The sequence below is a fragment of the Galeopterus variegatus genome, unplaced genomic scaffold, assembly GCF_000696425.1.
Source record: "Galeopterus variegatus unplaced genomic scaffold, G_variegatus-3.0.2 Scaffold1647, whole genome shotgun sequence".
Lineage (NCBI taxonomy): Eukaryota > Metazoa > Chordata > Mammalia > Dermoptera > Cynocephalidae > Galeopterus > Galeopterus variegatus.
The window spans coordinates 22,028-47,787 of record NW_007727758.1 but is presented as its reverse complement, the minus strand read 5'-3'; the positions used below and the strand labels follow the sequence as shown (position 1 = coordinate 47,787).

The 25,760-nt window shown below is 36.8% G+C and overlaps 1 protein-coding gene across 1 annotated transcript in view; it reads left to right on the top strand.

Annotated features, from left to right (window-relative positions):
* LOC103594920 (ubiquitin carboxyl-terminal hydrolase 45-like) overlaps positions 1-25,760 on the top strand; it is a gene marked incomplete at its 3' end in the record, with an annotated part of 60,840 nt that overhangs the window by 17,732 nt on the left and 17,348 nt on the right. The window contains exons 5-7 of the mRNA XM_008578209.1: positions 2,784-2,884; positions 23,944-24,086; positions 24,757-24,849. Coding sequence (XP_008576431.1) covers positions 2,784-2,884; positions 23,944-24,086; positions 24,757-24,849 — 337 coding nt within the window. The remainder of the gene's footprint in view (positions 1-2,783; positions 2,885-23,943; positions 24,087-24,756; positions 24,850-25,760) is intronic.

The window sequence follows — 25,760 nt, the reverse complement described above, 5'->3', positions numbered from 1 at the left end:
AGAGGTGAGTCCTTCGGCTGGATGAGAAAGACGAGACCCAGAGGGCGTCCCCAATAAGTCACGCCAGTCTCAAGGGAGGGGTTCGAGTACGAACCAGGAGAGAAGGCAGGTGTAGGTTGTCACCTAGACCCTCACTTCTCTAGGGCAATGGCCCGGAGCCTGAAGGAACCTAGCGCTAGGCTTTAGTGGGGGTCCTGGACCCGGAAGGAGGAAGATTAAGAGAGGTAGGTGAGAGGAGGGGAGAGAGAGAGAGAGCAAGAAAGAAGAATGGGAACTTAGCCTCCGGGGACGGGGGAATGAGGTCAGGGTGACGGTTTAAATAATCTACAAGCCTGGCCAAAAAGTAAAGGGGGCTTACCTAATGGATGAGCCGGTGGTGGGTGAAGGAAGTCAGCGCCAGAGAAAATAGACGAGGGCGGACTGTCAGTCCCAGGGGTCGCGGAGGAGTCCAAGGAAGGAGTCCCCTGGCACGAGGTGAACTCCTTCCCAAGTTTCGGCACCAATGAAGGAGGCACGCGAGACCTGGGCTGGCAGTTCACCAGAGAAGTTCCGCTTTATTCAAGGACTGCGCGTATATTTATAAGGAGCTGTGTTCCGGGTTTGGATAGGGGGTGGACGGGGCGGTAGCTGATTGGACGGGGCTGGGCGGGAGGTGAGCCTTGACCTGTGACTGGTTGAGGTTTGGCGCTGGTGGGCTTGGGTTTTGGCGCTGGCGGGCTTGTTTACTGCGGAGAAGAAGGGTGCCATATTGCCAGGGAATGCCCCCTGCTTGAGTGCCTACAGTATCCCTACACTACTGATTTGTGTACACTCTTATCACACTATTCTTATTACACTACTCCTTTTTCACCTTTCTCAGCTGTAAAAAAAAAAAAATTATACTTCTATAAAGATATTTATCTAAAAATATTACTTTTATGATTTTTGTGAGGAATTAAACCAAGTAATGCATGTAAAGCACTTGGAATAGTTCCTGGAACACAGTAAATGCTCAATTAAAAAAAATTTTTTTTGTTATTTCTAATGGAAACAACTAGAATTAAATTATCTTGAGCTGTCCTCTTTTCTCCATATTCACTGCCATCATGCTGGTTTTTATTTACTTGCTTTTTTTTTGTTTGTTTTTTGTTTTGTTTTGGTGGCTGTCTGATAAGGTGACCCCAAGCCTTTGACCTTCATGTTATAATACGGGCCTCTAACCAACTAAGCTAACTGGCCAGCCTGCTTTTTTTTGTACTCTCAAAGTTAAAACAATATGTTCTAAAATAAATAAAAATTAAGTTGTAATATCAGTAAAAATTTCTTGACATTTCAATATTTTTCAAACGAGTAATTGTTATTTTTTTATTTTTGACAATCATAACATGAGTAAATATTGAACACCTATTATAATGTAAGCCTGGTAACTCTAATTAAATTGTTTGAATTCCATCATGGTCTATTGGAAAAGATGTTTTGGGGAATGTTCTCTGTGACTTGTCTTCTTCACAGATTGATTATCTATCTATTTTATCTATCTATCCTATTTTCTTTCTTTTGACAACCAGTGGAGTGGGTACTCAGTAAATATTTAATTGAATTTTGAGTGCTGTTCAGAAAAGGAACCCAAATCTAGTTCAGGGCTATTCATGATCTTAGGACCTCTAAGAGTTATGGAATTTATAAAACACTTTCAAACACATATTCTTATATGATCATTGGATCTCATGAAGACAAAGATAAGAGATAGATAGAAGAAACATCTTAATAATATACTCACTAATGAGTAAACTTAATTGAGGGTAGTATTCTGAAGTGGAATGTGCTTTTGAAAATCTCTTCCCTAATCCCCTACCTCAAAATAAGCCCCAAACAAAATAAAACAGCCATGTCATTCAGTCTTTCCTATCTCTATAAGTGGCACCTCCATCACTTAGTAATCAAGTGTTCTACAATCCTGGCAGTTATTGTCTCTCCCTTTTTATCTTATTTTATATTTTAACCCTTTAACAGAAGTAGATAAATGGTATAATGAATCTCTCTGTACCTGTCACATGGCTTTAAATATTATCAACTCACTGCAAGTCTTGTTTCATCTACACCAGGATTTCTCAATCTTAGTACTGTTGTCATTTGAACTGATAATTCTTTGTTGTGATAAATTCTTTGTTGTGCTGTTCTCTGCATTGTAGGATGTTTAGCATCATCCCTGGCTTCTACTCACTAGATGCCAGTAGCAGCCAGGAAACAACCAAAAATGTCTCCAAACATTGCCAGATGTCACCTGGAAGGCAGAATTGCTCCTGGTTGAGAATCACTGACATACCCTTACTGCTTCTCCCTTCCCATGGCAGTTATTTGACATTTCCATCTCCCTCATCTTTTATATCTAATTCACTACTGTTTCTACCTGAAAATATGTGTAGGAATGTCTTCACTTCTCTCCAGATCTGATGCTGTTATACCAATTTGTTTCTATTCCTGATGCCCTTCAATCTAGTTTATCATGTTAGTCAGAGCGATGTTTTTAAAATATAAATTGGGTCATATCACTGCCCTGCTTAAAACCCCCTTCATGGCATTTCATTATACTAAGATAAATTGCCAAAGTTTTCATTTGGCTTTAAAGCTCTGTATGAACTGTTCTCTGCTTATTTCTCTAGACTCACCCGGTGCCTTCCCCTTTGTATTTCCTCTCATGTAATTTAAAGACAAAGAGGTTAAATACCAACTTTGTTACCTAGTGTGCAAAATCTCTGAAAGTGCTTTCATAATATTTGCTTAAATTTTATATTTCTTTTCAGGTGTTACGAGTGTGATGAAAAATTATCAACACATTGTAATAAGAAGGTTTTGGCTCAGATAGTTGATTTTCTCCAGAAACATGTTTCTAAAACACAAACAAGTAAGTTAAGCAATTGCTAAAGGAATTTATATTAAAATATGATATTTCATACTTTATATAGAGTTCATAAATTGATAAAGAGTACCTTAGATTTTACTATGACATGTCAGTCTATAATTTGAGTAAAAATATTGTGAACATCATGCATTCTTAGGTGGCAATCTTATGATGTATTTACATAACCAATATGAGAAGCTGAAGTATATATGTAGTGACTAGATCATGGGCTTCTAAGTCAGACAGTCCTGAGTTTGAATTTAGACTCCCCAAGTTATTGGCCATGCAGCTTTTACTCCTTAGTTTCCTTATTTACCAAATTAGGATAATTCTATCTTGTGGGGTTATTGTGAAGCTTAGAGATAATGTTTTTTAAAGATTTAGAACTATGTATGTAAAATAACTTGCATAGTGCCTGACACATATTTATGAAATGGTATCTGTTATCATTTATTAAATAATTGCAATGTAGTTCTGACACTACCTGGAGTTAGGTCAGACTTCACAGGTTAAGGGCTTAGTTGCCCACAAGACTGCCCTCGCTTCAGACACTAGGCACAAGCTCAAGCGTTTCCAGGCCACTGTATTTCCGGCCAAATGGCTATAACTTTGGGGGTTCCCACTACCACTGCATGTTCTGTAATTGGACAGAATGAGTCAGAGAACTCAGGAAAGTGCTATACTTACAAATAAAGTTTTACTTTATTATTAGTTTTTTTTTGAGCCACCTTTTACAACCACCACACTCACCAAATGTACATTATTGCTCCCAGTCTTAGAGATTATACCTAAGAGCTGCAAGTGGGCTATATATGAGCTGTTCTCTGACCTCGGTGGGAGAAGAGGAGGTAGTGGGTGGCCCTAGAAAACCCCTTAGGGTTGTCTTTCAAGAGTATATCCACCCTGCTGTAAGAGCAGCGCACCAGAGTCATCTCAGCTGACAAAGGCTTCACAGATGAAAAGAACCTCTCATCGCTGTTACCACCCCACCTTTTTATTTTTTATTTATTTTTAAATATAACAAGAATATACACATTTTGTTCAAATAACAAATACTAAACTGAATAACAGATGAATAACAAAATACTCTGTAGAAAGTAGGGTTTCTAATTTTCACAAAAACTGGAGGTGTTTAACTTATTAAAATTTACGTATTTCATTTTATAATCTATAATTATTTGAAATAACTCTCTAAAGTCTTCTAAAAACATATAAATATCAAATTAATTTCAACAGAAGAAGATGAATAAACTTTCCAAAGGCAAATTAATTTCTGAGCAAATCAACAAGTCCTCTTAATAAAAAGAAATCAGGAACAGGAATTAAATATCTAAGTTTAGCAACATAAATTGCATAAAAAATCAATAAAACAATATAAACATAAGGACATTTCAAAAAGTTTGTGGAAGAATAGAATTGAAAGATAATGGGAATCATTCCATGAACATTTTTGTTTAAATTTTTCCTTTTTTTCTTTTTTAAAGACTAAGATTATAAAAATATGTTCTCTGACCACAATAACAGAAGGAAATTTAGAAAACTCACATATGTGTGGAAATTAAACAGCGCTCTCCTAAATAAACAATGGATAAAAAAAAAAATCACAGAGAAATTAGAGAATACTTTGACAGCAGACTTCTCAACAGAAACTCTACAGGCCAGAAAAAAATGGGATGATATATTCAAAATACTAAAAGAAAAAACATGCCATCCAAGAATACTATATCCAGCAAGGCTATCCTTTAGAAATGAGGGGAAAGTAATATATTTTCCAGACAGACAAAAACTGTGAGAGTTTACCACCACATGACCAGCCCTACAAAAAAGCCTCAAGGGAGTCCTGCATCTGGAATCTGAAAAATGGTAATCACTGTCACTAATACACAAGAACAAAACCCACTAGTAGAACAAAAATGCAAATGAGAAAGAGAAAGAAACTAAATCTTAGCACCACAAAAAGCCATAGTGACAGTGTAATAATGCCCCTACTTTATTTCTGTTTTTAGTAATTTTGGTCTTCTCCCTTTATTTCTTGGTCAGTCTAGATAAAGGTTTGCAAATTTTGTTGATCTTTTTAAAGAATCAACTTTTGATTTTGTTGATTTTCTCAATTGTTTAATTCCCTATTTCATGTATTTCTGTTGTAATCTTTGTCATTTCCTACTTATATTTGCTTTTGGCTTAGTTTGCTCTACTTTTTCTATTTTCTTAAGATAGAAGTTTACTGATTTGAGGTTTTTCTGATTTTTAATATAGGTGTTTACAATTATAAATTTTTCTCTAAGCACTGCATGAGCCCTGCATCCTATAAATTTTGATATTTTATAGTTTTATTATAGCAGAAAAGGATACAAATCAGGACCAGCAAAAGAAGAGACATGTAGGTGGAGGTCTGGGAGGGTCCCAAACATGAAGCTTCTTTGTCCACAGGGAGTAAGGACCTGCCCTCTCTCCCCCCATCTATTTTAACAATACACACAGAGTATTGTTAATCAGGGCAGCTCATTGGAACTTTGGTGTTGAGAGTTTTTATTGGAGTTCTATTATTTAGGCATGATTGATTGAATCATTGGCCCCATTGATTTAACTCAATCTTCATTTCCCCAACCCCCTAATCATATGGTTTGTTTTTCTGGCAAGGCCAGCCCCCATCCTGATTCACCTTTTTAGTATAAACTGTCTCAGGGCCCACAATGAGACACTTTGTTAATGTAAACAAACATGGTGGTCTGAGGGGCCCACCCTTGATAACAGACACTCCTGTCACTGTGGAAATTCCAAGGATTTAGAGGGTATTTCCCAGGAACCTGGGACAAAGACTGGCCAAATCCTTTATTATACAACAGTTATGTATTATATATATTATATACTCTACTTTTTAAACTGTATACTTTGTTACCTAATATGTAATATATATGTTAATATAAATTGAGTGTATAGGTGTTGGGAAAATAAAATAGTTTGGTCAGGGCCCTCAGCTTGGGTCAGGTTGGTTGTGGTTCACATCCTTTGTAAGCAAATTGTGTGTGTGTGTGTGTGGAATTAGAGCATGACGTGCGCACCAATGTATCTTTTTAGTTTTGTTGCTATTCTTGTGTTCTGCAGAGAGAGAGAGCGGAGTTTTAGTGAAGCAGGTGGGCGGGCATTGGCCTCAGGCTTCCGCCCGGCACAGCAACCTATGGCTCCAAGTACCTTTTGGCCGGTTACCTAGCTCATAGACCTGTGTGAAGGGATCTGGTGACCCAGCCTGGCGTGCGTGGGGTCTGGTGACCCGGCCTGGCATATGAAGGGTTTGTGACCCAGTCTGTGAATAGGCTTGAGGGGTCTGGGAGCTCCAGACCCAGCCTTAGCTCGACAGTCGGCCCAGTCAGTGCAGTATTACTGGCAGGTAAAAGAGCCCAACAACTGGCTTGGTCACCTAGCTTTACAGTTGGTGTCACAAACAGGATTAAGAGCTAGACAGTTGGTGCTGTGTGAGATTCCAGGCCTTAGCCTAGCCATAGCTTTGCCGTGGCATGGCAAATTGGCATAGTTGGGCAGGATTACGCCACAATAGGGAAGCAGTTTCTTCATCCAAAAATAGTTAGTACCTCCCATATGCCTGGTATTATACTTTATTCAGTGTACAGTAGTAAAACAAAAATAGTTTATCTTGCCTTCTTGGAGTTTGGAGAATAGTGGGGGAGAGACAAACAAAAAACAAGCAAACATATAATACCTTCTGGCAAATGCTACAAAGGAAAGGAACAGATTGCAGTGAATAATCTAGCAGTCACAGTGATCAAGAAAGGCCACTATGGCTGAAGTGTGGTTTGTTGGGAGAGAGTTATGAAGATGAAGAGAGTTATGAGATGAAGTTGTGAGGCAGGTGGGCAGCTCATGAAGGATAACATAAGGAATTCCATGGTGAAAGATTTTTATTTTATTGGAAGCATTAATGGAAGTTATTGAAGTGTTTTAAGCAGGAGATTAACACAATTCATATTTGTTTTCCTAAACAAAGATAACTGATTGCTCTATGGAGAATGGACTATATGGGGTTAAGAGTGAGGGTGGGGAGATCATTAAGAAGGTTAATAGAGGTTATTTATTGTAGGGCAGGCGAGGGACTAGTAGAAACTCTGGTGGAAAGTGGGTAGATTAGATGTAGTGAGTGAGAGAGTGGGAGGAATCAAGGAGAAACTTCAGGATTTTGATTGCACAACTAACCAAATGGGAGTAAATGGACATGATAGTTTTGAGATGCCTTTGAAGCAGAATTGAACTGCTTAGTAAGTGGTATCAGAAACTGAAAAGTTATGTAAAAGTATGGTTGCCAGCTGTATTTCCTATAGCCCAAAATACAGTTGTTTTTGTCAGCTATCTCTCAGTCTAGTGAGATAGTAATGGTGAAGAGATTGGAGGAGGAACTAGAGGAGTTAGGCTTCTTAACAGCAAAAGAAGTGACTAATTTTGTCATTTGTTCATTTATTTATTCAACAAACATTTATTAAATTCTTACTCTGTCCAGTCATACTGGTCAAAGCTCCCATTTGGCTCTGATAAAGAATCAGAAACAGGTGGTGGTAAAAGATATTTAATATTTCAGGAGCTGAAGTTGGTCTTAATACTGTCTCTTGAAAACTGCACATTAAATTTGTTTTTTTGTTTTTTGGCTGTAATAAGAAGATATGCAGAGATATGATGACAAATTATTTTCTCTGGATTTTTTTTTTAACCTTAAAGTTTCCCATAAGAACAAAGCCATCTGATTTTCATTTAGTTTTACAGATTTCTTGAATATTTATTACAAAAAGGATGCTAAGCAGGGAGCATGGAATAGTATGATAGAAAGGACATGCATGGGCTTTGAGTCAGGGGATGTGGCATTCACAACTCTCAGTCACTAGCTGTGTGACCTCAGGCAGATGACAGTTTATCTGAGCCTTATTTTTCCTTAGTGCTTTCTTGTCTTTCCTGTGGTGCTTTAAGGGAATAGAGATTGATAAGCCTGATAAGATTGATATCCTTAAGAGGCTTAAGACCTGAAAGAAAGTGAGAGATAAGAAGGTAATGATAATGCAAACAATAAATTTTCTATTTTAAGTGACATTTTCAAAGTTCTTCAGATATTCAAAGAGAGATAAAATGTTCAATTGAAAGGGGCTGAAAAGGGATCATGGATAAGCTTGTTTTCAAGCTGACCCTTACAGGATGAAGTGGACAGGTGGAGATGAGAGAAGAAATCATTTCAGGTGGTGGGAAGCACTAATATAAGCCTTAGTTGTGTTTATGGAACCTTGAGTAACACCTGGGAGGTGGGACATGGGCTTTTGAGGTAGTGAGCTTGAGTAAAATCTTCAAAATTGGGGAGATATGTAGTTCTGAGTTCATGGTTTTCCAGAAGTTCTAGGGCAAAATGTCATCTGTGTGAGTCAAGCTACAGGATCTCTCAGGCAAGTTTGATTTTAAAATAAGATCCCTTGGCATTCTAGAAGTAAGTTTTGGGGGCAGTAATCTGCCACACTCATTCTTGTGTGAGGCTTTAGTATACAACGGTACTTCAAAAAAAATTCATGGAATCTTTTTTGGGGGGTGGCTGACAAGTACAAGGATCAAACCCTGGACCTTGGTATTATCAGCACCACATTCTAACCAACTGAGCTAACCAGCCAACCTTGAATCTGTCCATGAACTTTTTGAAGAGCCCTTGTATTTTTTTTTTTTTGTCTTTTGTCTTTTTCCGTGTCCGGCAACGGATCGCAACCCTCAGTGTTGCCCCCGCACCGGACCGGGGACCGGCAACGGGATCGCAACCCTCGGCGTTGCTCCCGCGCCTCGCTCAGCCAGTGAGCGGGAACCGGTCTGTATGTGGGATCCGAACCCTCGGGCAGGAGCACCGCTGCGCTTCCCAAGCGGCGCACTATCCAGTGCGCCACCGGGCCGGCCTGAGCCCTCGTATTTTTAGAAAATACTTTGAAAACCAAATATGAAAGTTGCTATTGAGATTTGTAAGAATGCTGAATATGATTTTGCAGTTGTTTTAAATGATAATTGAGAAGACTATAGAAATATAATAATGCCTGTATATGACAAATCAAAAGGAATATGAAACTGTATATTGTGTTTGGGTGGAAGAATAAAAATGATTTTAAAAGGTTTTTTTTTATATTTTTTATTCTAAGTAAAAATAAGAAGAAAGCCTGTACCTGTACTTTAAACCCATTTTTAAGTTATGCAGACTAGTCTAATTTCATGGCTTATCTACACCGAATCTAGGCTGGTGCTCTATCTATGTCTTAAAACAACTGCTCAACAAATCTTAACTTTTTTGGCCTCTGTACTTCTTTACACTCTTAAAAAAATTATTTAGGACTCACAGAGGTTTGGTTATATAGGTTATATCTATCAAGATTTATCAGTAGAAATTAAAACTAAAGTAAATTTTCACTGAAAAATAATTCAATGTTGTTAACAAAAATACCATATTTTTAGGAAAGATAACTGTTTTTCAAAACAAAACTTACCAAATAACATTGTTTTACATTTTTACAAATCTCTTTAATATCTGGCTTAGAAAGAGCTAGATTCTCATATTTGCTTCTGTATTCAATCTCTTGTGATATCACATGCCTTGTTGCCCCTGGAATATGGCATTGTAGAATTGAGTGAATGAAACATTTTTTTTAAAAAAGCAACATCTTAGGGTTATTGTCATAAGTATTTTCATATTAAGGACCCTTGAAAGGAGGAGGGTGTGTCAGACCCACTGTGAGAACTGCTGAACTAGCACGTTTTTGTCTTTCTGTTTTGTCTTCAAAACAGCCTTACCTGTCCATTAAGGCTCAGCTCAAATTCTTCTTGTAGGATGCTTTCCCAATCCTTAGCTCTTCTTTGACACTCAGTGTCTATGCAGCACACTTTAAAATCTAATAACAGTTTTGTGTTGTTTAGCTTTCATGTGCATGTCTTATTTTCTCTATTAAAACTATATGTTCCACACTTAAGACATCTAAAGAAAAATTGGTAAAATGCTAGGAATAAATCAATACCTTTCAATAATAATTCTAAATGTAGAGGGATTAAGTTCCCCATTCAAAAGACACAGACCGACTGGTTTAAAAAGAGGGACCCAACAATATGCTGTCTTCAGGAGAATCACTTGACTAGAATCACACATAGACTAAGAGTGAAAGAATGGAAAAAGATATATCATGCAAATAGAAATGAAAAACGAGCTGAAATAGCTATTCTTATATCAGATAAAATAGAATTTAAAGTAAAAACCATAAAAAGAGATAAAGAAGGCCAGTATACAATGATAAAAGGATCTATCCATCAAGAAGACATAACAATCATTAATATATATGCACCTAATGTCGAAGCAGCCAGATTTACAAAGCAAACACTATTAGATCAAAAAAAGAGATAGACACTAACACCATAATAGCAGGGGACCTGAACACCCCACTCTCATCACTGGACAGATCATCTAGGCAAAAAATCAACAGAGAAACACAAGATCTAAACAATGCTTTAGACCAATTGGATTTGGCAGGTATCTACAGAACATTCCATCCAACAACTTCAGAATATTCATTCTTCTCATCAGCACATGGTACATTCTCCAGGATAGACCACATGTTAGGTCACAAAGCAAGTCCTAAATTCAAAAAAAATTGGAATGATTCCATGTAGTTTTTCCAATCACAATGGATTAAAATTAGAAATCAATAATAAATGAAACTCTGAAAACTGTACAAACACATGGAAATTAAACAACGTTCTACTCAATGACATGTGGGTCCAAGAAGAAATTAAACAGGAAATCAAAAGATTTCTTGAAACTTATGAAAGTAATGACATATCATACCAAAACCTGTGGGATACTGCAAAAGCAGTATTAAGGGGGAAATTTATCACATTAAATGCTTACCTCAGAAGAATGGAAAGATGGCAAATAAATAACCTAATACTTCACCTTAAAGATCTAGAAAAAGGAGAACAATCCAAACCTAAAGTTAGGAGACAGAAAGAAATAAGATCAGAGCAGAACTAAATGAAATAGAAACACGAAAAACAATACAAAAGTTCAATGAAACAAAAAGTTGGTTTTTTGAAAAGATAAATAAAATCGACAAACCTTTAGCAAGATTAACTAAGAAAAGGAGAGAAGACCCAAGTAACAAAAATTAGAAATGAAAAAGGTGATATTACAACTGACACCTCAGAAATACAAGGAATCATTAGAGACTACTATAAACATCTATATGCCAACAAATTTGAAAATCTGGAGGAAATGGATACATTTCTAGATGCATACATATTACCAAAACTGAGCCAAGAAGAAATAGAATATCTGAACAGATCAATAACAATAAAGAGATTGAAAATAGTATCGAGAAGGCTCCCAATAAAGAAAAGCCGAAGAGCGGATGGGTTCACTGCAGAGTTCTACCAAATCTTCAGAGAGGAACTAATACCAATTTTCTACTAACTGTTCCAAAAGATTGAAACAGAGGCCATTTTCCCAAACTCATTCTATGAGGCAAACATGCCCAGATACCAAAACCAGACAAAGATGCATCAAAAATAGAAAACTACAGGCAAATATCCTTGATGATTATAGATGCAAAAATCTTCAATAAAATACCTACAGAAAATTATGCACCATGATCAAGTGGGATTCATCCCAGGGATGCAAGGTTGGCTCAACATACGCAAATCAATAAATACACCACATGAATAAAAGAAAATACAAAAGCCACATGATCATCTCTATTGATACTGAAAAAGCATTTGACAAAATTCAACATCCTTTCATGATAAAGACTCTCTACAAGTTAGGCATACATGGAAAGTATCTCAACATAATTAAAGCCATATATGATAAGCCCGCTGCCAATATCATCCTGAATGGGGAAAAACTGAAAGCTTTTCCCTTAAAAACAGGAACTAGACAAGGATGCCCACTCTCACCACTCCTATTCAACATAGTGTTGGAAGTACTAGCCAGTACAATCAGAGAAGAGAAATAAAGGGCATCCATATTGGAAAGGATGAAGTCAAGCTGTCCCTTTTTGGGGATGATGTGATCCTATATATTGAACAGCTTAAAGCTTCTATAAAAAAAACTCTTGGAGTTGATAAATGATTTCAACAAAGTTGCAGCATACAAAATCAACACACAAACATCAGTAGCATTTCTATACTCCACCAGTGAACATGCAGAAAAAGAAATTAAGAAAGCTAGCCCATTTACAATAGCCACCGAAAAAATAAAATACTTAGGAATAAAGCTGAGCAAGGATGTGAAAAATCTCCACGAAGAGAAGTACAAACCACTGTTGAGAGAAATTAAAGAGGACACAAGAAGATGGAAAGATATCCCATGCTCTTGGATTGGAAGAATTAGCATTGTGAAAATGTCCATATTACCCAACGTGATCTACAGATTCAATGCAATCCCCATCAAAATTCCAATGACATTTTTCTCTGAGATGGAAAAAGCTATTCAGACATTTATATGGAACAACAAAAGATGGCGCATAGCCAAAGCAATCCTGAGCAAAAAATAATAATAATAAATAAAGCTGGAGGCATAACACTACCTGACTTTAATCTATATTACAAAGTTATAATAACCAAAATAACAGCATGATACTGGCATAAAAATAGACACACGGATCAATGGTATAGAATAGAGAACCCAGAAATCAATCCATATGCCGACAGCCATCTGATCTTTGACAAAGGCAGCAAATCGACATATGGGGGAAGAGACTGCCTTTTCAACAAACGATGGTGGGAAAACTGGATACTCATATGTAGGAGAATGAAACTAGACCCATATCTTTCACCGTATACCAAAATCAACTCAAAATGGCTTAAAGAATTAAATATACATCCTGAAACAATAAAACTCCTTAAAGAAAACATAGGGGAAACACTCCATGAAGTAGGGGTGGGTACAGATTTCATGAATATGACCCAAAAAGCACAGGCAACTAAAGGTAAAATAAACAAATGGGATTATATCAAACTAAAAATCTTCTGCATAGCAAAAGAAACAACCAACAGAGTAAAAAAAAACAACCAACAGAGTGGGAGAAAATATTTGCAAAATATACATCTGACAAATGATTAATATCCAGAATATACAGGGAACTCAAACAACTCTACAGCAGAAAAACAAATAACCCAATTTAAAAATGGGCAAAGGAGCTGAATAGACATTTCTCAAAGAAAGATATACGAATGGCCAACAGACACATGAAAAAATGCTCAACATCACTCAGCATTCGGGAAACGCAAATCAAAACCACACTGAGATACCATCTCACTCGTTAGGATGGTTAACATCCAAAAGACTGAGAATGATAAGTGCTGGTGAGGTTGCAGAGAAAAAGGAACTCTCATTCACTGTAGGTGGGGCTGCAAAATGGTGCAGCCTTTATGAGAAATGATATGGAAGTTTCTCAAACAATTACAGATAGATCTACCATATGACCCAGCAATTCCACTGCTGGGAATATACCCAGAGGAATGGAAATCATCATGCTGAATGGACACCTGTACTCCAATGTTTATTGCAGCTCTATTTACAATAGCCAAGAGCTGGAACCAGTCCAGATGTCCATCATCTGAGAAGAGGATAAGGAAATTGATACATCTGCACAATGGAATACTACTTTGCTGTAAAAAAGAAAGAAATACTACCATTCGCAACAACATGGGTGGACTTAGAGAAAACTATATTAAGTGAAATAAGTCAGGCACAGAAAGAGAAGTACCACATGTTCTCACTTATTTGTGGGAGCTAAAAATAAATAAACACACAAACAAAGGGGGGGGGGAGACAGAATAACCACAAAAATTCTTTGAACTATTTAAGTCAAGTGAACAGATATGATGGGGGGCGGGTAGGGGAGGGTGTGGAGAGGAACAGGTAAAGGGGCATGAAAAACAACTGCAACGTATTTTGAGAAGTAAAATTAAAAAAAAAATAAGTTTTTTAAAAAACAGCTGTATGTTCCTTGAGGACTGGACTCTGGCTTATATTTTTGATTCTCATGTGGGTAGGCAGGAAATCCTTGCTGAACTGAACCCAACTAGAATGTGACCAGATTTTACTGAGGGAGTAAATAGATAAGCTTTACACTTTCATCCCCCCAAACGCTGAATATTAATATCAAAAATATTTTATTCATTAATTCAGTCTTCTAATATATTTGAGTTTTTACCTTATGCAAGATGCTGTACTAGATGTTGGAGATGCAGTAGTGAATGAGACAGATCTACTTCCCAGTTCCTGTCACTACTGATCTTTTGGTCTATTCAGGAATATAGACAAATCATACTTAGTTGTTGCTTGTTTAAATAGTGTTGTGATGGAGCAAGTACCAGGGACCTTGAGAACACTTTGCAATAGTGTCTAACCTAGACTGAAGGAGGCAGAAAAATTTTATTTAGAGGAATAGACTTCTGAGCCGATAGCTGAAGGATATCCAGAAATTATCTAGGCAGAAAGGGAAGGGATATATGTGTTCCAGGCGGATGAAATAGCTCATTGATGAGTGAGCGCAGTAGGTTCAGTGAATTTAATACAGCTGGAAGGTTGAATATTGTGGTGTTGGGGGATGGTGAGAGGCAAGAGGCGAGCTAAGTAGGAACAGATATTTAAGGGCCCTGTAAGTTTAGAGTTTGTTCTGATAGCAGTGAGGAACCACTGTTAGGATTTTTTGTTTGTTTGTTTGTTTGGGGTGGCTGATACCTTGGTGTTATCAGCACTGCATTCTCCCAAGTGAGCTAACTGGCCAGTCCTACCACTGACAGATTTTAAGCAGAGAAAAGAATGGTCAGTTTTGTATTTTAGATAGATCATTTGGCTTGTAAGTAGTATGGAGACAAATATTATGTGCCTGTACATTCATTATGTTAATTTCAATTTATCATATGACTAAAAAGGTTTCTAAGGCTAATGCTTAACTGGGAGTTAGTAGATGTTGCGAATAAACAGGTGAGCTAATTACTTGGTTCCAAGGTTGGGAAATTGTGGGGCAGCAAGTTTTTCCTTTTTATTCACTCTTTAAAGATTAAATTTCTTTTCGGCTGCAGAAATGAGCAAATTACATTAATACTACATGACTGATTTAGGTAATTGCATTAAGCAGTTGAGATGAACCCCAGTGCAGGTTCCCAGAAGAATGCTTACAGCTGTGTAGATTTCACATCTGATGTTAATATTTGCTTAAAAAACAAAACAAAAACCCAAAACTTTCTACACATTCCCCTTTCCCTCTTCCCCATGCACATAATGAAGAGGTCGTATGTAACACAAGGTTTAAAAAGGGCAAATAAACATTCTTGTGAGACCCACCTAGAAATTTGTATTATTAAAATAATAGACCAAAAAACTTTGGAGATAGTAAAAAGATCAGTGGTTGCCAGGGGTGGTGGGAGGGAGGAATGAATAGGCAAAGCACAGAAGATTTATAGGGTAGCGGAACTATTCTGTATGATACTGTAATAGTGGATACATGTCATTATGCATTTGTCCAAATCCATAGACTTTATACCACCAAGAGTGAACCCTAACATAAACTATGGACTTTGGATGATAATGATGTGTCAATGTAAGTTCATCAGTTACAACAAATGAACCATTCTGGTGGAGGACGTTGATAATGGGGAGACTATGCATGTGTGGAAGCAGGGGATATATGGTAAATCTATGTAACTTCTCAATTTTGCTGTGAACATAAAACCTGCACTGAAAAAAAAATTTTTTTTAAAGTGGATCAGTGTTCTCTGAAAGCTTCATGAGGTTTGTCACTGTGATAGTTTTGTAAATGTCACTGAAATATTTTACAAATACTTGTAAAATAGAGTAACTTTTGGTTTGCTTTTTGTGAACTAGATAGATGACTGACAATCCCATATATTTTTTTTCCAAACCAGTAAATTTGGCCCATATTTTTAGTGCCGGTGGGATGCCATTTTTAACAAGGTTAAAGAGGATATAAAAATTATATTCCGTTAAATTCAATCAACTTCTGCTCCTGGTATACAAAAGATATGAATTATGTTGGTTCTTCTGGATTTGTAAAGTGTGTGTGTGTGTGTGTGTGTGTGTGTGTGTATATATATATATATATATATATATATATATATATTTTTTTTTTTTTTTTTTTTTTTTAAATAAAGTAAATGGTATGTTTGGGATCTGAAACTTTATCTGAAGATAAATAATATTGTGACCTTTTACAGTCACAATTTGAATGTGATTTAATACTTTTTTTAAAAAGTTAATACAGTTCTGCTAGAAAGTGACAGTCATGCTCCTAAGAAATTTGTATTTTTAAAAATGAGTACTGGGCCGGCCCGGTGGCACACTGCTACAGTGCGCCGCTTGGGAAGCGTGGTGGCGCTCCCGCCGAGGGTTCGGATCCCACATACAGACCGGCCGCTCACTGGCTGAGAGAGGTGCGGGAGCAACACCGAGGGTTGCGATCCCATTGCCGGTCCCGGTCCGGTACGGGCGCGACACTGAGGGTTGCGATCCGTTGCCGGACACGAAAAAAGACAAAAAAAAAAAATGAGTACTATAAAGTTACTTCCGTGTATACAAGGGTTAGGGGCAAAAAAGACATTGGATGTTTAAAAAACAACTTATTTTTACCTATAGGGAAAAGAACCAGTGTTCTCCTTCTGGTTTAACCAAGGCAATTCACAAGTACTTATTATACCTTTGAGAAAAAAGAGACATCAATTTAATATTGCTTGGCAACACACCCACTATTGGTTGTTTTCAATTTTCTCCCATGATAAAGAAAGCTACATCTTTAGGTACTTGCTCTTTTATTTTGTAGGTTAAATTTTTAGAATCTTTTGGCCACATTAAGCACATGTTAAAGTTTGATTACTGTTGTTAAACTGCCCTCCAGAAAGATTATACAAAGGGTATAGTTGACAACAGTGCCCATTTTTCTGTGTTTAACTTTGTTTATAGTTTAGTCATAATGAAGTTTTTAATGTCATTGTTGCTAGGTCCATCGGTCTTTTCTGTAATAGTTTCTAGCCTTTGGAGTCATGCTTTGAAAGTCTTTTTGTGGGCCAGCCCGTGGCTCACTCGAGAGAGTGTGGTGCTGTTAATACCAAGGTCATGGGTTCGGATCCCATATAGGGGTGGCTGGTTCGCTCACTTCATAGAGCGTGATGCTGACAACACCAAGTCAAGGGTTAAGATCCCCTTACTGGTCATTTTTAAAAAAAAAAAAAAAAAAAAGTCTTTTTGCTGTCTAAGATTATAAAGATATTCACCTAAAGTTTTCTAGTACTTAAAACTTTTAAAAATATTTATGATTTAATGTCCTTAAACTTGGTTTTTAAAAAAGATAGTTATAGGATCTTTAAGTGTTACAAAAAATTTGAGGTACTGAAGATTACTTTTTAAATTGTCTTAGTTAAGAATGTTTTTGATTTTGCTTTGCTGGCACTTGAGCCAGTTTTCTGTCTTGCAAGACCTGAAGTATGTATAAAACCTATCAGGCCTTCTTAATTAACCAGTTATTCTTTGAATACTCTCATTATAGGCTTAAAGGTAAACAACAGAGATGTAAAAGAGCTTTAAAAAATTGAGCTAGAATGCCCGAAGTTTTCTCTCAATGTTCTTTGCATGCTGGCTCTATATTATTTTATTATGTAAAGGTTTATCTAATGACAATGTTGGTAATGTAGAGGTAATAAAAGTAAGGTGGAATAGATTAAATCCCTTTTGATAAAATAATCCTGAAATTCTGTGATTACTCTAATTATGGGCACCACTTTTTTATAGGTATGGATAAAACTTGAGAACAAAACGAATGATAATCAAAACTTTGTATAGTTTGTCTTTTTTCTTATTGCTGTAGCAGCTTTGTCCTTTTAATTATACTATAATTGAAAACATGTTGAAGTTCAGTCTTTGGTATATTTGGTTCTGTGTTTGTAAAGGAAGAAGGGAGTTCTGAAAGTGAATATGATCTAAATATTTGTACTGTCAGATTGAGAAATCTTTGTTGTCTCTAAAAACCAAGGGTCCACTAATCATTCTTCATTAGAAGTTATAAATTGCTTTTTATTAACACACATGCCTGAGTGTATGTCAAATAATTGAGAGACTGATTAAGACACCCCCGTTTTAAACTAGAATCTTAAACTCTCAGCTGACAGTTTCTTAGTGAACAAATGTACAACATGTATACTTAGTTTCTAAGTTTTACTGAGATTATCATAATTTATAATCTTTTTTGTGTGTGTGTATCTATAGATTCAGTTTATAATCTTAAATTATCATAAATTTAAGGCTTAACATGTCTGTGCTGTTTATTATGTATCAATTCCTTATCTAGTCATAAATCATAAGCAATTAAGTATAAATAACTATAAATAGTTCATGCAGTACCTGGCACACAATAGATATTTGATAAATCAATTCTATTTAAATTGTTACATTTTATAAATGGGCTAATTAGTAAAATAAACTTGTACTTTTACTTTAAATAAAAACTTAGCTCTTAGAAAATATTCTATTTTCCAGTTAAATTATCTGATGTTTAATATTCAAGTTTAATAGCATAGTTAATTTTGAACATTTTCTCACCAACTTACATGTAAAAGTCAACAGACCCTTTCCACTTGTGTGAAGTGGCTATTTAACCATGAAATAAACTATTTTTATTGCCATTGCCCTGTGGATATGTTCTTTCTGGCAGTGCTGTCCATATTTGGTGGCTGTGCATGGAGAGCCAGGTGGTGCTGAAAAGCATCGCACAGTGAAGCGTGGATATATCTAGGTTTGACATTTGTCATGCCTTACTGCTGAAGGGAAGGGGAAAATCTGTTTTTCCATATGTTTATGCTTTTTTTTTGCCCGCAGTTTTGTCCAGATGGTCTTATGAACATTGTTTACTTTGGGATGCTATCCCAGATGTTTTGAAAACTGATGGATAAATGTGGTACACAGATACGTAAATCATTTGCATATTATGGTTTTTAAAATGCTATTTGTTTTTGCAAGATTAAATTATTTATTTCTTGGGATATTTTTCCGAGTGAATAATGTATATATATTTTATATAGTTATATATAGTTATAATTTGTAGTTTATTTCCCTCAACCATTCTGGTTTCATGTTAATAAATAAAAAAATGTATGGTAACATTTATTAAGAATGTTAAGTAAAGGAAATACTTATGAGGAGTCATATCTGTTCAGTGTTGCATGTACCCAAATCTGTAAGAATGTTGCTCTTCTGTCTTTTATAATTCTCATTGTACATAATCACTAAAGAGAATTTAAGTGGTAAAATGACAATGGATTTATAATCGGAAGATAATCATCATGACCTTGGGCAAATCAACCTGTCAGAGACTGAGTTTTGTAAGCATAAAATCAGAGTTAACAGCCTTACCTAAAAAGATGTAGTAATGCTTGGATTTAATTACTCTTTCATCTTAAGTCTCTTAAATCACTATGAAACCATGTATTGACAACAGCTATAATAAGACTCGGAAACCTGCCTATTCTAGCCTCTTATTGGGGGTCTTGGATATAAACAAGAGGCAGACTGCTCTGTCTGCAAACCCAGCCAGTATCCATATTGGGCTTCCTCTTGTTTGTGTAGTACTTCCTACGTACTGTACTGATGGCTTTCTTTTGTTTGCTTTTATGTACATTTGCAGGTTTGAATACTGTCTAGCCTCTTCCCCCTTTTCCTTTTCTCCATCCTGGCCTCTAAGCTTCAGTAGCCTGCTTCTTTGATTCTGCTGGCCTTTGCCCCCAAGAGCTAGTGTGGGGTTTATTTCTTATCACTTATTTTAATATCTGGAAGACAGGAGAAGAGACCGACCAGTCTTCCTAGTTCTTTTCTGCACTAATTTAGAATTCTGGGGTTGGGAATTAAAAATAACTCCTTAATACCTGGACAACAGATATCCTATAACAACCAATAACATTTCAAGAGTAAGCAAATAGGAATAAAGGAGGGAAAAAAACAGGTAATAAGGCTTAAGAAAAATAATGCAGCATAGGATAAGAGAAAAGTTGTTAGAACTTGGAAGAAAAATCTCTCCCATGAAATAGATTTGCTTAATGAAGGAAACAGCTTAGAAATCCTCAATTTACTTTTCTCAATGAGATGTTTCCACATGTTAAAAAAAAAAAGCCAAGAAATTATGAAAACCACAAAACAAATATAAGGCAAAACACATTAGCAGTCCAGAAAATCCAATCAGAAATAAGAACTAAACCTGAGGAAAAAATACCTAGAATATACAGAAAATGAAAGAAGAAAAAAATGAGAGCAGATAAACAATGGACATTAAGGATGGCTCATGAAGATATGGATTTTGGCACAAATAACATTTTTGGTGTGGGGTCTCGGGTCTGTTTTTCAGACACACAGCTTACATGCCAAGTGCTTTGCAATAATTAGCTCATTTAATCCTTATGAAAACTCTGAGAAAATATGTTAACCCCAATTTGATGGATACAAAGCCCCATATCTAGGTGCTTTTTTCTTTGGCAAAAGTCACAGGTGCCCATTCAGGCCATATTTGAACCAAGAGGATATGCATGCCATTAAGCCGTCCCTACTTGAGACTAAAGTTTCTCTTTATGGTGTTTGCTCTCTGCTCCTGTCCTGAGAAAAGGACTGCCTCCACCCCAGTTCATCCCCCTTAATGCTATTTACAGAAGTGGGGGGAGGTTTCTAATTTCCTCTTAAGAACTCGCAGAGATGTAAGAAGTCTAAAATTCTACTGGATCTGCTGCTTAATCTTTTAGATTTTCATTTATGTTGATTTTTTTTTTTTTTGTCCTTTTTGAGACCAGCCGCACCGCGCTCAGCCAGTGAGCGCTGTGAGCACACCGGTCATCCCTATGTAGGATCTGAACCCACGGCGGGAGCGCTGCTGCTCTCCCAGCGCCACACTCTCCCGAGTGTGCCACGGGCTTGGCCCTATGTTGAATTTTTATTGGGTATGTTCTCCCCAACACTGTACCCCTGTGGAAGAAAGAGCAGTAGTAAGAGACATTCACTATGTCCATCAATCAGCCAGACATTTAAATGCTTATTAGTAACACAAGGCAGCATGTCAGTATTAGATGAATAAAACATATACTAGTAAAGCACTATAAAATCTGAGGGTTGAAAGGAATTTAAAAGAACATCCAGTTAATACCAAAACATTTGAGAACTTGGGAATTCCCTGTCAAACTTCAAATTATTTACGATTTTGATTCAGAGAGTAATCTGCTGCTAAATAGATACAGTCAACCATGTCAGTTCATAAATGTTAGGAATTATTCTGTGTTTTCATATTATTAAAAACGTATGGACAATACAATTTTCAAATCTGCATTAATTATACAAACTGGTAAGTCTAAAAGATACACATATGTATCATATACTTAGTTATTTTGCTTTTTGTATTATTATACAGCTTTATTTTTTAAGCTTTTAATTTTGACAATTTTAAACTAACAGAACGTCACAGGCTCGGATCCCTTTACCAGCCAGCCACCCAAAAAATAAATAAGTAGGGCCGGCCCGGTGGTGCACTGGATAGTGCGCCGCTTGGGAAGCGTGGTGGCGCTCCCGCCCGAGGGTTCGGATCCCACATACAGACCGGTTCCCGCTCACTGGCTGAGCGAGGCGCGGGAGCAACACCGAGGGTTGCGATCCCATTGCCGGTCCCTGGTCCGGTACGGGGGCAACACTGAGGGTTGCGATCCGTTGCCGGACACGGAAAAAGACAAAAGACAAAAAAAATAAATAAAATAAATAAATAAGTAAACAAAATAAACTCAGAGAAAAGTTATAAGAATAACACATAAAATTGTCACTATCAGACAGTGATTTTCCTAATTCTGTCATTTCTTTTGTGGTTTTTAGTTGGCATTCTGTTTTAAAATTTTTTTATTGAAATAGATTGTACATATTTATGGATTGCAGTTATGTTTCAATATATGTATACAATGTGTGATCTAATCAGGGAAATTAGCATATTACTCATTGCAAAACTCAATAATTTTTTCATGGTGTGAGCATTTGATCTCCTCTCTCCTATTCCTTTGATAACACACAGTAAATCATTGTCAGTTATAGATTTCTGAGTTGACTACACCAGTAGAATTTATTTTTTCTATCTAGCTGTAATTTTTTTTTTTCCTTTTTGTCTTTTTTTTTTTGTGACCGGCAATGGATCGCAACCCTCAGTATCGCGCCCGTACTGGACCGGGACTGGCAACGGGATCGCAACCCTCGGTGTTGCTCCTGCACCTCGCTCAGCCAGTGAGCGGCCAGTCTGTATGTGGGATCCGAACCCTCGGCGGGAGCGCCGCCGCGCTCCCAAGCGGAGCACTGTAGCAGTGCGCCACCGGGCCGGCCCCTAGCTGTAATTTTGAATCCATTAACCAGTCTCTCACTTTCTTCTCCCTGCTCCCCTTTCCTACCTCTAGTAACCAGTTTTTTGTTTGTTTATTTATTGAAACATACTTGATTGTATGTAACCGTGGAGTACAGAGTTAAGTATCAATACCTGTGTGCATTATGTCATGCTCAAATCAGGGTAATTAGTATATTCAACATTATACAATACAGTCATTTTTCATGGTCCTTTACCAATTTCTCTTACCCCAACCCCTTTACCACCTCTGGTAACCTCAGTTCTCTTCTCTCCTTTTGAAAGTTCAGCATATTATTGTAATTGTTGTATCTTTCTTTCTTTCTTTATTTTTTTAGCTCTCACTTATGTGTGAGGACATGCAGTATTTCTCTTCCTGTGCCTGGTTTATTTCACTTAACATAATTTTCTGCAAAATCATCCATCCTGTGACGAATGGCAGATTTTCATTCTTTTTTATGGCTGAGTAGTATTCCATTGTGCATATATACCACATTGTCTTTATCCAGTCATCTGTCGATGGACATTTAGGTTGGTTCTGTATCTTAGCTATTCTGAATAGAGCTGCGATAAACATGGGAACACAGGTATCCGTCAGATGTGATGCTTTCCGCTCCTTTGGGTATATACACAATAGTGGGATTGCTGGATCCTATGGTAGTTCTATCTATAGTTGTTTGAGAAACTCCATACTATTTTCCATAATGGCTGTACTAATTTACAGTCCCACCAACAGTATAGAAAGGTTCCCCTTTCTGCATATCCTCCAGTTGGCATTCTCTTATAAGAAAGTTTCCTCCCTTTTTTCCTCATTTTAAAAATCTATTATCTGGATCGTCACACATTGTATATATGTATTGAGATATAACTCTATGCCCCATAAATATGTACAATCAATATGTTTCAATGGAAAACAAATTTTAAGTAATAAAACAAAAATCTATTGTCAATTCAGACCCACTCTGTGAGTAATAATCTATTACACTACCTTTATTTCAATGGTCAAATTGTCCCACTTTGGACCAGTGGGAGATTATTCAATATAGTGCCTATGTATTTTGACCTCCTTCACTTTTTTTGATCACTTCTCCTATTATCTGGCACAACAAAAATGTTATGGGATTATTTTGCATCTTTGCCGCGTGAGGCTCATAATCAGTTTTTTCTTCATGGAGTCCTCATTCCTTTTAGTGGGGAATGGTATTTGGAAACTACATCTTTTCTACAGGTTTTTTGACTATATTTTTTATATTTAGTTATATATATATATATATATATATTTTTTTTTTTTTTTTTTTTTTCAGCTTGCCCTTGCTGGGAACCGAACCCTTGACCTTGGTGGTTACAAGGCTGCGTTCCAATCAACTGAGCTATCCTGCCAGCCCCTACATTTGATTTTTGAAATTAATCTGGAATTTATTCTGTAATGTGGTGTGAGGTATAGATCTATATATTAAAGTGAATTTAAATTGTTCTAGCAGTAAAATATAAAACCAAAGACATTTGTTTTTGTATTCTTGTTCTTCAAGAACACTGATGCAGGGAGACAATCTTTCTTAATTTTAAATAATTAATTTGTGTCAAGTGACATTTAATTTTAAATCTCATGTCAGTTATGTTTTCTCTAACTTGTAGGTGTATTTTCTAGATTCATAAAACTTTGTGAAGAAAAATGTGAAACAGGTGAAATAAAGAAGGGAAGAAAAGGCAGCAGTGTACCATCTGTAAAAGGAATTATGAACTTAGGAAATACTTGCTTTTTTAATGCAGTTGTGCAGGTAAGTGTCAGAAAGCTTTGTAAAATGGAAGACTGTTATAATTTATATGGTCATTGGCACACCTGTACATTGTCAGATGACTGCTAAATGTTTCTCTAGCAATTTCTCTGTTTTCTTTTTGTTTGCTTTAGGCTATCTTTGGCTATCATCACACACATACATACATGTTCTTTTCACACAGTGCTTCTGAAAGGTCTTCTGTGTATTACACCATGGCTCTAGCAGTAGTAGTGACCTTTATTAAAAGTAAAATGTATTCAATTCGGGCCGGCCCAGTGGCGCACTGGATAGTGCGCCACTTGGGAAGCGCGGCGGCGCTCCCGTCCGAGGGTTCGGATCCCACGTGCAGACCGGCTCCCGCTCACTGGCTGAGCGAGGCGTGGGAGCAACGCCGAGGCTTGCGATCCCGTTGCCGGTCCCGGTCCGGTACGGGGGCAACACTGAGGGTTGCAATCCGTTGCCGGACACGGCAAAAAAGACAAAAGACAAAAAAAAAAAAAAAAAAAAAAAAAAAAAAAAAAAAAATGTATTCAATTCAACTAAAAAAAAAATTTTTTTTAAATAGACATTTTTGCTGTGGTAGATGAAATTTGAAACTTTGAGAGAGTATTTATTCCATCAAGTCAGAGTCATGTTAAAACTGAATCAGAGGATTTTTGCTTTCTTTTAGAACTTGGCACAGACTTACATTCTTACTGAACTGATGAATGAGATCAAAGAAAATGGTACAAAACTCAAGATTTTTGCTTCAGACTCTCAGCTGGTAAGAAGTGTAACTATCTGGATAATAGCTATTTTCAGATGAGCCACTGTTGTTGCCAAAATCTGTCTTTCCTATTTCTCAGAGCTCTCAACTGGAATGTTATTTAGAGGACTTGATAATATAATTCAGAAGCATTTTGTGAAGATAATCATTTAAAATTTCTAAAATCATGACTTTAAGATATGTTGTGGTTCATGGGCTGGCCCTGTGGCTCACTCGGGAGAGTGTAGTACTGGCAGCGCCAAGGCCATGGGTTTGGATCCTATATAGGGATGGCCAGTGTGCTAACTGGATGAGCGTGGTGCAGACGACACCGAGCCAAGGGTTGCAATCCCATTACCAGTCAAAAAAAAAAGAAAATAATAATAATAATAAGATATGTTGTGGTTCAAACATATCATGGATCAAACAGTACAAAGATATCAAGGCAGCTGTTATTTTATTTTTATTTTTTTTATTTTAATTAATCAATATACAGTGTAGTTGATTTTCATGTCCCTTTACCAATTCCTTTCCCCCCAACCCACCCATCAACATATCTGTTCACTTACCTTACCAAGTTCAAAGAATTGTTGTGATTGTTGTGTCTTCTTCCCCACCCCCCCCATTTGTTTGTATATTTATTTATTTATTTATTTTTAGCTCCCACAAATAAGTGAGAACATGTGGTATTTCTCTTTCTGTGCCTGACTTGTTTCACTTAATATAATTTTCTCTAAGTCCATCCATGTTGTTGGAAATGGTAGTATTTCATTCTTTTTTATAGCAGAGTAGAATTCCATTGTGTAGGGCCGGCCCGGTGGCGCACTGGATAGTGCGCCGCTTGGGAAGCGCGGCGGCGCTCCTGCCCGAGTGTTCGGATCCCACATACAGACCGGTTCCCGCTCACTGGCTGAGCGAGGCGCGGGAGC